General features: G+C 44.8%; 1 protein-coding gene across 1 annotated transcript in view; it reads left to right on the top strand.

Moving 5' to 3' along the window:
* The window catches only part of LOC135157187 (DNA excision repair protein ERCC-6-like), a 38,976-nt gene that overhangs the window by 11,764 nt on the left and 14,072 nt on the right, over positions 1-13,140 (top strand). Inside the window, exon 3 of the mRNA XM_064112062.1 lies at positions 11,736-11,980. Coding sequence (XP_063968132.1) covers positions 11,736-11,980 — 245 coding nt within the window. The remainder of the gene's footprint in view (positions 1-11,735; positions 11,981-13,140) is intronic.

The following is a 13,140-nucleotide window of genomic DNA, read 5'->3' as shown; positions in this document are numbered from 1 at the left end:
TCACTAAATGCATTCCTTAACAGCTTTCTTTTCTGGTCAGTATATCAGTATATTAAAAATTTCAGCTCGCGCTGCGCGCTCGCGTTAACCCCCTAGTTAGATACACATCTTTTTCATGAAACAGCTCAGAATATTCAATGTTCATGTCTTGTTACACGAAATGTCCAGAGTTTAGAGCTCGTGATTCGCGCTAGCAACATCTCGCAAGGATGTCCTTTTAACAGTAATTAGCGCCATAATTGACCAAAAATTGAGTTTTACAAGTTCAGAATTGGTTCTTCTCAAAACCGCTTGCTCGCTACGCTCTGTCGCAGAAAAGTAAAGCCTAAATCAAAATATCTAACTTATCAATTAGAAATCACTTTAAAAAGGCTTTGCTCGACTTAATTTCTACAAAACACACAACTACTTAACGCAGTTGATAATCTTATTTTGAAAATATATGTTTGCACCGAAATGCCCATTTTTTCCATATAAGTGCCCTTTTTTACTTTGACCCCCCCCCCCAAAAAAAAAATTCTGCTGCCCATGTTCCAAGGAGTGGAGAAAAACATATGTTGAGAATGGGCATGTCAGGATCAGATGACCGTGGACGTGGTAATAATAATTGTTGCTATGTAAATCGCCTAGAAAAATAATTTATTATATATACAAAGGTAACTTTTTTTTTAATAATTTTGATATTATGTCTAAATCTATCATGAAATTATTTTTGTTTTACATGTACCAGGGTCAAAATTTTTGCTCGCTCACATCTTTTATACATTTTTCGCTGTGTGCCATGTCTGCCGCCTGAGCATTGTTGGCTCATTGTTCCATAAATCGAAAGTGTGAAATAGCTTGGCCTTGGCCTTGGGTTCCATGTCTTGGCCTTGGCCTTGGGTAGTGAAGCCTTGGCCTTGGGATTTGAAGCCTTGGCCTTGGAGGTTTGGGCCTTGACTACAACACTGACTTGGACATAAGGTTAATCAGTATTACTGAACATCCTGCCTGAGTTTCAGGTCACATGACCAAGGACAAAGGTCATTTCAGATCAATGAACTTTGGCCATGTTGGGGGTATTTGTTAAATTGCCATCATAACGCTAAGTGTATTGGTCTAATTCATAAGACTTGGACATGAGAGTAATCAAGTATCACTGAACATCTCATGCGAGTTTCAGGTCACATGACCAAAGTCTAAAGTCATTAAACTTTGGCCAATTTGGAAGTAATTGAATTGCTGTCATAACTTTCAAAGTTTATAGATATAGTTTATAAAATGTGGATATAGGGGTAATCAAGTATCACTGACAAGTCTCAGGTCGCATGATCAAGGTCAAATGTCATTTATTGAAGGGGCCGCGGAACGGTTTTCAAAGTGTGGGGGGGGGGGCGGCTGACCATGCAAAAAATCACAATCATATGGTCATTTTTACGTTTTTGAACATGGTTTGGGAATTGTCCATGAACTGCTGTATCATTGTATGAATGGTGTTTTTTGTGCATAATTATTTTATAGTAGTTTTCAAAGTCAGCACTGCTGCTATATTTAATAGCGTGTTGCAGGTGAGACTGCTGGAGGGGCTCCACTTCTTATTTTTCTTGCTCGTAAATTTGTTGGGGTCCATCATGCCCCCCCCCATCTGTACACTGGTGGGGTGGTGAAAAGGCTGCTGAACTTAGCAGCTTCCGGAATTCTGTTGATTCACAACATGGTGTGCCATCTATCGGGTGCAGCGGACAGGCCAATTTCTAACTTCGGGGTCGAAATTACGCACAGGCGCAGGCAGCGCACAGTGATAGTGTGTTGTTTTGACTGTGATCTGATGCTTACGTACCATTGCTTTCCTGTTTTATGTAATTATTTTCTATTGTATCTTATGCTTGTTTTCGTCCCCTGCTGATAAGCTCTTTGCTTCTGAAGGGGTCCGCACCTTATGTATCAAATCCTGATTCTATTGTACATATGGAAGAGTAAATATATGTTTTTTTTGGTTTTTTTTACACATGAAGGTGAAATAAATGAAATGGAATTTTGGCCTTTCCGCTGCAACCGATAGGTGGTGCACCGTAATGTGAATCCACTGAATTGCAAGCTTCGACATTTCAGTAAATTAAGATTTTCCAGGACTGTTTTAAGCATTCGAGCCAGGAGCCTCTGTGTAATTTTCATTCTGAATTTCATGTTATTGATAGTTATACCGAGGTTTTTTACCTGACTGCTAAGAAAGCACGAACACCTGTGAGCAAGCGACATGGGGACCAACGGCTTAAGGTCCTCTCCGAGGGACCTCATAATAAGGATAAATGCCTTACCAAAGGGCACTAGCGCACCACTTGAGAACCGAACCCGGGTCACCGGAATCCGAAACCCCCCGGGGGGGGGGGGCACTCAGTATATAATGCATAGTGGGTATGTGCCGCGGAGGGGACCCCCATTTTACCCCTAAATTTCCGTTCAAAGGCATAGCATTTTTGTCGATCTTATTGAGAAAAAGGACAAAATAAGCAGCTCCAAAGCATAGCATTTTCTTATTATCGAGGAAAAGGAAGAAAGAAATCCGCTCCAAAGCTCCGCATATTTTCCGTTACACCGTTCTGGCCGTATTGATCTGCTACAATGAGCCGCAAATTTTGGTGAAAAGCGGCCGCAAAGCGCTGTCCGACCATCGCCTCTTCGCTAGCGCACCCGGCGCCCGTGCCGCCGGGCTAGTAGCCTCTTGTCGAGGCCCTGGCGGCTGCTTCCCGAGCGAAGCGAGGGATTTCCTAATTCGCGACGCGAATTAGGCCTGGCGCGAGCCAGGGCCTCTTGACATCTGATCTGAATTATATATTCATGAGGAACGTCTTCCTAATGAATATACATGAGTTGTAATATCACCGGTCACCTAGTAAACCAAGGAAATGTCAAAGCTGTTTCGTCCGGGGTTCGGAATACTATAGTAGTCCACTATTCTGCAGGGGATTCAATTAATTGCGGGACACTAAAGGGGATATAACCAGCAAAATGCTACAAGCAGTGGTACTACTACTACTACTACTAGTACTGGCCGTAAAAGACTCATCACCGTCCCGAAACTTCCCGGGAGATACGTACTGGTCAGCCGCTGGTCAGACTCGAGTCAAGGTGAAACAACTCTACTACAGCATTCCCTCACTGCACCGCGGAGAACAATAATCGACACACAGTGGAATCGCATGAAAGATAACAGTTTTTCCATATCCTGTAGGTAGATTTACAAAAACATCTCGTCCTTTCAGTGCAGATTTAATTTTATTGACTTACAAATCCTTAAATCGGTCAATATTCAGCATTTTAAAGGCACATTCAATGCTCTTTGATATATATCGTCGTCACTCTTCGCCAAGAATCCACGTGTCGCCATTCAAGATGAGCTCATGAATATTCAATATGACGTCATAGCAGCCCGCGCTCTCATTGGATGATTTTCACCGACCAGTTTTTGGTCGATATTGTAACGAACTATGTTTCCGATTTAATGTCATAGAGAGCCCTTTACCGTAGTGCAAATGCTGCCCTTCATCTCTTGTATCTCATTTTGCTCTGTACAATGATATATCTTTGAGAAATTAAAGGTAAAGATCAAGCATTGAACCTACACTCTGGACTACGTTCTTATGAGTGTTATAAAGGATCAAATGATTGGTGTACGGAACGAATGCTGGTGATTGAATGGTCGACGGATGTCCGATTGACTGAAATGAGACGAGAGAGGTGATCGATTGCAATCGACGGATGATCTGACTGGAGAAACCAGAGACGACGGTTGGTGATGGTTGTTAATCAGTCTTTTCCATAAATCATCAGCAACTGTCATATACTTTGACCAAACGAACGCAACTGACGGTCAGGCACGGTGGCATCCTGACAAGAAAACCGTGTCAGCTGAAAGTTGGATTAGAGGCCGTCACACGTGGTGTCAGGAGTGGGATTGCTGCTGGTTTGACTGGTTGGTGCAGAACTGGTTGGAGAAGGACTGGTTGGTGCAGAACTGGTTGGAGAAGGACTGGTTGGTGCAGAACTGGTTGGCGAAGGACTGGTTGGTGCAGAACTGGTTGGCGAAGGACTTGGTTGGAGCAAAAATTGGAGAAAGATCAATCGGTTTACAACAGTTGACAATCACCATTTTCTGAATTAAGCTGTCGAACATGGAAGCAGTACAGGGGAATCCTGCTTATCATTTAACACCTGCGGAGCTGATCCAACAAGTGGAAGACCATATTACAGAAATCAACGAACAACTCACTGAGTTGCACCGAACATCTGGGTCTCCACTGCCACGTCGTCACTCACAGCAGAGCACTCCGCTCTTCCAACATTCTGGTGATACAGGGATTGCTAGCATGCCTCCCACTGGCGTTAGGACATCGGCTATGAATGACGGAGTGCGAGAAACAGAACCATCTCTTCAACCGAGAAGGCTGACCAGAGGGAGTACCGCACATGAGATTGCGGCTGACTCAACAACTCCTATCGGTTATCCACGCATGCCGCCTGTAGGAAATTCCCACCAAACATTTGATAACTTGCCTACGACATCTGACCACACAGTATAGGGAATTCGGCAGAGCCCTCGAGTCAACGCGCCCCTTCCCCGGCCTTCCTTTCCTGGGTCATCTAGTCCTCAGATGTACCAACAGTTTCCAGTTAGGGATGAAACTGCCTCAAACTATCAATTCCCTGGCCGAATGAGCGACCACCATGATCGATTTAATAATCGACCATCTTTCAAAGGACAAACAGAGGACATTAATGCAAAGCCTTGCATGTTACCAGATCGCTTCGACGGGAAGGCTCCAATCCTTGATTACTTGGAGCATTTCGAGGCATGTGCTGTCATCAACAACTGGACGGACAGGCAGGCATCACATTTCCTGGCAGCTAGTTTGAGGGGTCCGGCACTGAAACTTTTGGTGAAGCATGGTGAGATGGAGCTGCCATATCAGGAGTTGGTCAACAGACTTAAACAACGTTTTGGTCCTTCAGGGAAGGCTGATGTATTTCTAGCAGAGCTAAGAGCACGACGTAGGAAGCCACAAGAGACACTCCAAGAACTTGGGCAAAGCATCCGAGACCTGGCAGGGATGGCCTATCAAGAGTTTGACCCAGATGGTAAAGATAAACTAGCCCGAAGTCATTTCATGGATGCAGTGGTGAACCCGGCAATTCGAGAAGGTCTGTTTCGAGCTCAACCACGTACCTTGGATGAGGCCATACAGGCAGCTCTGAACACAGAGGCATTCCTTAAGATGGAGACAGAGCGAAGCGAATTCAGACATTCTCCCCGGCACAGTCATAGTCGGGCACTGACCAACAATGAGCAGCCGCAGAGCCCTGCTAGCCCCAATACAGCAGAAGTCGTCAGAAAGATGGAAAAGATGCTAGCTGATCTTACAGCTAGGTTGGATTTGCTAACCAAATATGTAAGCAGTGCGTCACAGGGAGGCAACACCGGACCGCAACTCCAAAAGAGACGACAGTCTGACGGAATCTGCTATAACTGCGGACAGCAGGGACATTTCGCCCGAAATTGTCCTTATGAAGAGAAAGACACCAAACGCTGTCACCTTTGTCATGGAACCGGACATTTCAAGAAGGACTGCCCAAATAATCTACTAGATATTGAGAGGGGGCAATCCAGTCATTCCAGTCCAGATGGAAAAGATTCAGGAGGGAACAGACAGCAAACATCTAGACCGGATGGCCAACCAGGAGCTGGACAAGTTCGAGTTGGTACGTCAGGAAACGTCAAGCGGCAAGGCATTTTCATTGAGTCTAAAGTCAATGGGCAGTCAGTAACATTCCTGATTGATACTGGATCGTCGCAATCTTTTATTGCCGACAATGTTTTCAACATGATCGACAAGGAAAAGCAGCCAGTCTTGGAGGAAATGAATAACACGGTGCTGATGGATCACCTTTAGATACAAGGGGAAAAGCTGCGATGGAACTGCACATTGGAGGATTGGTCTTCATGGTCGAACTGACCGTGGCTACATTGAAGAATGAGGGTATCATCGGTCTTGACCTGTTAATTCAGATGCATGCTGAACTAGATTGCCATAAGATGGAACTTCGAACACCCTGGCAATCCATCCCATGTAAAGACCAGGAGGGCAGACACTTTTGCTGCAGAGTCGTGGCCTCCGAAACCAGTATCGTCCCTGCCGGGCATGAGGTTGTTCTCAAAGGAGAAGTGGCTGGATGTAACTCCATGACCATTAGCGGGGTCGGATTGTTGGAAGCCCCTACCAGTTCGACAGAATTGAGCAAGAAGGGCCTCCTAGTAGCCAGGGCTGTGGTTCCAGCAGATGCAGAAACTTTGCCAATAAGGATCTTCAACTCAACTAGAAGGCAAACCACTGTCAAGAAGGGCATGATGGTGGCAAGTTTGAGTTCAATTCAAGAAGTAGAAGATATGGAGGAAGCCCGCTGTCCCCAATCTGACCAGATGTCGAACTCTGTACCAAAACATCTAGAAAATCTGTATCAACGAAGTACAGAGCAACTCCCTGAGCACCAGCGTGAAAAAGTGGTGGCATTGCTACAGGATTTTGCAGACATCTTTGCACAAAGTGCAAATGACCTAGGGAAGACCAGCCTGGTACAGCATTCGATCAACACAGGGGATGCAAGACCGGTAAAACAGCCAGCAAGACGACATCCAGCAGGCCAGAGGGAAGAGATCGACAGGCAACTTGGTGACTTACTGACTAAAGGGCTGGTCGAACCGGTGTCAGGTCCATGGTCCTCTAATGTTGTTCTGGTTACCAAGAAGGATGGCACCAAGCGGTTCTGTATAGATTACCGTCAACTGAACGAAGTGACAGTGAAGGACGCATACCCCCTACCCAGGATTGACGACACCCTGGATTCCTTAAGTGGTGCCAAGTGGTTTTCAACTCTAGATCTTGCCAGTGGTTATTGGCAAGTCCATTTGGATGAACAAGCCAAGTTGAAGTCAGCATTCATGGCCAATGGTGGGTTGTATGGATGGCGTGTCATGCCCTTTGGACTGTGCAATGCGCCCGCCACCTTTGAACGGCTGATGGATAGAGTACTGTCCGGGTTGACATGGAAGATGTTGCTTGTTTACTTAGATGACATCATCGTGTATGGGGAGACGGTTGAGGAGGAACTAGCTAGACTAAGAATTGTCTTCCAACGTTTGAGGGAATCTGGATTGAAGCTAAAACCGTCAAAGTGTCATCTGTTCCGGACCAGTGTCGTCTATCTGGGGCATGTGGTATCAGCAGATGGAGTCACAACAGACCCAGAAAAGACAGAAGCCATCAGAAATTGGCCAACTCCACGGTCCGTTAAAGAAGTCCGAAGCTTTATTGGACTAATGTCCTACTATCGACGATTTGTGAAGGGATTTGCAATGGTGGCAAAACCATTACATCAATTGACGGAGAAGAACCGAGAATTTGAGTGGACAAAAGAGTGTCAGGAAGCGTTTGAAGAGCTGAAACGGAGACTGATTACTCCACCTATCCTTGCTTTTCCATCTGCAGAAGGGCGCTACACCTTGGACACCGATGCTAGTGACATGGGCATAGGGGCTGTCCTTTCTCAAGTGCAAGGAGGTGTCGAGAAGGTGATTGCCTATGCTAGTCGCACTCTACACAAGACAGAGCTGAACTACTGTGTCACCAGGAAGGAGCTTTTGGCAGTGGTGGTATTCCTGAGGCAGTTCCGCCAATACTTATATGGCCGACATGTCACCATCAGAACAGACCATGGATCTCTGCAATGGCTGGTTCACTTTAAAGATCCAAGAGGCCAGTTTGCTAGATGGATGGAGATTATAGCTGAGTACGACTTTGACATCCAACATAGGCAGGGACGGAGTCATGCGAATGCTGATGGTCTTTCCCGGAAACCTTGTTTGCAGTGCTGCCGGGAGGATGAAGGTTGTGTTGGACAGATTATGGCTACATGGGAGGTTGCACCCGAGCCAGCAACAAACATTGGTGACTTACAACGAGAAGACGAGAATATCAGCCCTGTGCTGAATGCAAAGACATCAGCAACCAAACCTTTGGAGGAAGAAAGTGCATCATGGTCAGTTAAAGCTAGAAGACTCCTTGAACACTGGGAAGCACTTGTTGTCACCGATGGGGTACTCTACCGACGCTGGGAATCTGAGGATGGAGCAACAATTCGCCGGCAGTTGGTCGTCCCAAAAGTCATGATCAAGGACATCATCCAGGAGACTCATGCAACCTTAACTGGAGGTCATTTTGGCGTGGAAAAGTCAATGGGAAGGGCTAGACTAAAGTATTACTGGGTCGGAATGAAAGAGGAATTCCGTTCTGCTCTAAGAGAATGTGACATCTGTGCTAGACGGAAAGTACATGGCCAAACAAGACGAGCCCCCTTGCAGCAAAGAATAAGTGGTTCACCCATGGAGAGGATTGCTTTAGACATCCTTGGCCCTCTACCCAGGACCGACAATGGCAACAAGTATGTTCTTGTCGTTGGGGATTACTTCACAAAATGGATGGAGGCATACCCAATCCCCGATGAGAAAGCTGAGACGGTGGCAGAGAAACTTGTCACAGAGTTTACATGTCGGTTTGGGGTTCCTAGGTATATCCATTCAGACCAGGGGCGCAACTTTGTGTCTGAGTCTGAAGTCTTCACAGAAGTCTGCAAGATCCTGGGAGTCACCAAAACCAGAACCACTGCCTATAATCCCAAGTCCGATGGGCTAGTCGAAAGGTACAACCGTACCCTGGTGGATACAATCGCGGCATTCCTGGACATGGATGGAAAAAGGAATTTGGATCAATTCATCCCCTTCGCTACATGTGCTTATAGAAGTTGCCCCCAAGGATCAACCGGTGAAACACCCAACATGTTAATGTTAGGGCGAGAAACAACCATGCCTATGGACTGGGATCTCCCTCCTCCCGAGACCGCCGAATATGATGACCAGACAGACTATAGTGCCAGGCTCCGGAATCGTCTAGAAAGAGCTCACAAGGTAGCAAGAGAATCCTTGAAGACAGCGAGTCGTCGGCAGAAGTCGTTCTACGACAGGAAGGTGCATACAGCTCCTTATGCTGTGGGACAATTTGTATGGCTACGAAAGAAAACCAGAGAAAAGGGCCGCTGCCCGAAACTGCAACCACGATGGCTTGGCCCTTACCTAGTTGTTACTCGCCTGTCAGATGTCACAGTTAGGATTCAACAGTCACGGAGGTCTAAACCACTGGTCGTACACATTGACAGGCTGAAGCCCTATCAAGGCGTAAGGCTTCCCACTTGGGAATTCAGACCCGCTGGAGAAGACTTGGTCCCGGAGAATTCAGCGGATGAAGAATCAGGACAAAGTTCGCCAAGTAGTGCCAACAGGCATGACACAACCGACTCCCCAGCAGACATCCTGCCAGATGTTGATGTGCCTGGAGACCCACCAGACCAGACGCCAGCAGGTGAAGACGCATCTGATAGACCAGAAGATGACACGTTAACAACTGACCATGATACTGAAAGTTCCCCAGAAGACGTTATGCCAGATGTTGATGTGCCTGGAGATCCACCAGACAGCAGCCATGCCGCAGATGATACCCTTGCAGGTGAACCACATGAAGCTTCGGCGGACGACCACACTTTGGAAAGCTCCTCAGGAGACATTCCACCCAATGACGATGTACCTGGAGAGCCACCAGACAACAGTCCAGCAGACGCAACAGATGGAGCAACAGCAGGGGGTACAACTAATGAACAATTACCCACTGCTACAGGAGAAACCACACCTGAAAAAGAAACTTCAGCCAGACGGTATCCCTCCCGTGACAGACGACCTGCTACATACCTGCGGGATTATTTTGTGACATGAGTTTCCTACAACTTTAACCAGGACTAAGTTACCAGTTCTGAAGGATACATGATAATGAACTCAATTGCAATCTTCAAGCTTTTTACGGATACCGGACGTCAAAAATATTGACTTTTGTGGACTTTAATCAATGCATAATTTCAGTGTTGCTTTGCATTGTATAAAAAAAAGTTGTACTGAATTACCTGTTACAAGAAACTATATGACAAAGTCTTTATTGTGTTTCGAAACTTAAAGTTGAAATTATGTTGTTTTGGAGTTTTTCGTTACCTTCTGTTTAGTAGTTGACAGTTTGTTATTAATTAGCTTGGGGACAAAGCTCGAGAGAGGAGGGAGTCGTGTAACGAACTATGTTTCCGATTTAATGTCATAGAGAGCTTATAGGGTCTGTAAACGTAGACTATATGGAAATCGTATGTGTAGACGTTCTATGATTTAACGAAAATTAGCCAAAATCGCACATTTTATAAACATGTTGGAGTTGTCATGAAACCTTTTGATTAATTCATTATTAGCAAAGTTGCCTAAGCATTATCCAGTTGTTTTATTCGAGAAAGCTGGTTGATTAGCAAAGTTAATTAGGTTATTGTAGTTGTTGAAGTCATCTTTAGTAACTGTTTTATCGAAGTGTTAAAAAATGCATAAATACGAGGAGTCAACTGCCATTAAGGACGATCTGTGTTACGGCCCTTTACCGTAGTGCAAATGCTGCCCTTCATCTCTTGTATCTCATTTTGCTCTGTACAATGATATATATTTGAGAAATTAAAGGTAAAGATCAAGCATTGAACCTACACTCTGGACTACGTTCTTATGAGTGTTATAAAGGATCAAATGATTGGTGTACGGAACGAATGCTGGTGATTGAATGGTCGACGGATGTCCGATTGACTGAAATGAGACGAGAGAGGTGATCGATTGCAATCGACGGATGATCTGACTGGAGAAACCAGAGACGACGGTTGGTGATGGTTGTTAATCAGTCTTTTCCATAAACCATCAGCAACGGTCATATACTTTGACCAAACGAACGCAACTGACGGTCAGGCACGGTGGCATCCTGACAAGAAAACCGTGTCAGCTGAAAGTTGGATTAGAGGCCGTCACAATATATTGGTAAAAACAATAAAATAACATAAGTCGGTGAAATTCGGCTCAGATGTCAAGAGGCCCTGTCTCGCGGCGCTCTGCTTCGCTCTCTCCCTTGCTTCGCAATGTTCGCTCGGAAAGCTTAAAGCAGCCTACATGGCCTCGACAAGAGGCTACCGGGCTAGCTGCATGCACGTACATGTATGCCCGTTCCATATAGGGATGAATACGCACTCACACGCAGGCGACCCGTTCCAAGGACCCCCGTTTTCACAAACATTTGTAGTTCCGAAGCCCGTTCCGAGGACCCTCCTTTTTGCAATAAGCCCGCTCCAAGGCCCACGTTTTTTGTCTCGCCCGCGGCACAGACCTACTACTTTTTTGGTCGAGTACCCCCCCCCCCTGGGCCGAAACCCCTGCTCTACCGACTGAGCTATCGCGCCTCTAGTTTATGATGGTACGTCACTCCTCTGTTGCATGCTGACCATCTCACTTCACGTGTCTATGATGTAAGTGAAATTTGGAAGAATTGCAGTAAAATCTTACTGTAATGGCTGCTAGAAAGATGTGGCACAGACTTTGGTTCTAGTGCCTTGTTAAACTCTTTCAGTGGAAATTCAGTGTCTTTGTAATTGTATGTTACAAAATTTACTCAAATGTACTGGATGAACTTTCAATGATTAAGGAATGATCTTTTAACAATTTTAGTTTCTCCTAGACAAAGTGGAGCTTAAGGTATTCCAAACACGAAAAAGCTAGGTCTATTAAACCTCAAACATTTTTATCTTTTCAGTCAAGAAAAAAAGAAGCACCAGAATCGATAAAGGCCAAGGGTAATGCACTCTCTAAGAGTCTGCGGAGGCTAACAGACCCGTACTTCTTGCATCGACGAAAGGCAGATGTCTTGAAGAAGAAGGAAGTGAAAGAAGAAAATGAGAGAGGGCAGGAGAACGAAGGAACACTGAAGAATGAGAGAAAACAGGAGGAGGATGCCTTACCAGGCTGTTCCTATCGGAGAATGGACTCGCATCCCCCATTGTAAGTTGCAATATAGAACAAAAAACAGAAACAAACCAGCAGCCTTAATCCTATCTATTTAAGAGATCATATTGCCGGGGGGGGGGGGGTGGGGCTCGGAGGCCCCCTTTAGATCTTGGCCGTTGATCACGTGATATCGTGCTGAAAATTGGCACCCAGGGACATAATCTACAAAGTTGTATAGTAAATTATTTCATGCAAATTGTTATTAAGTGATTATGCTAATTAATGCGTAATTAGTATGCAAAATCATCTCCTTTTCCTCTAACTCCCAAATTAAAGCTCCAGATATTCTAATTTTTGGCACAGAAACTCTTTGTGGTGTTCTTATTGAATTTACATGAAAACAATTGCAACATCAGAAAAATCTATTATGTATTATATATTTTTTTGCAAACTCTCATTTATTTGTTGGTCTTTCATTCTGTTTGACTCACCTGCATAGCAGAGTGAGACTATAGGCGCCGCTTTTCCGACGGCGGCGACGTCAGCACCAAATCTTTACCGAAGGTTAAGTTTTTGAAATGACAGCACAACTTAACAAATATATGGACCTAGACACCTAGTTCATGAACCTGGGACATAAGGTTAATCAAGTATTACTGAACATCCTGCCTGAGTTTCAAGTCACATGACCAAGCTCAAAGGTCATTTAGGGTCAATGAACTTTGGCCAAGTTGGGGGAATCTGTTGAATTACCATCATAACCTGAATGTTTATGGATCTGATTCATGAAACTTGGACATAAGAGTAATCAAGTATCACTGAACATCCTGTGCTATGCTAGTTTCAGATCACATGACCAAGGTGAAAGGTCAATGGACTTTGGCCATGTTGTTGGTATTTGTTGAATAATTATCATAACTCTAAAAAATTATTAATCTATAGTTCCTAAAACTTGGACATAAGAGTAATCAAGTATCACTGAACATCTTATGCGAGTTTCAGGTCACATGACCAAAGTCAAAGGTCATTTAAGGTCATTGAACTTTGTTCATTTTGGAGGTAGTTATGAAATTGGTGTCATAATTTTCACAGTTTATAGATATAGTTTATAAAATGTGAATATAGGGGTAATCAAGTACCACTGACAACTCATAGGTCGCATGATCAAGGTCAAATGTCATTTATTGTGAATTAAGTATTGTATTTTTATATGA

Source organism: Lytechinus pictus, chromosome 17 (assembly GCF_037042905.1).
Source record: "Lytechinus pictus isolate F3 Inbred chromosome 17, Lp3.0, whole genome shotgun sequence".
NCBI lineage: Eukaryota > Metazoa > Echinodermata > Echinoidea > Temnopleuroida > Toxopneustidae > Lytechinus > Lytechinus pictus.
Note: the sequence above shows the minus strand (reverse complement) of the source record. Positions and strands in the feature narration are given on the sequence as shown.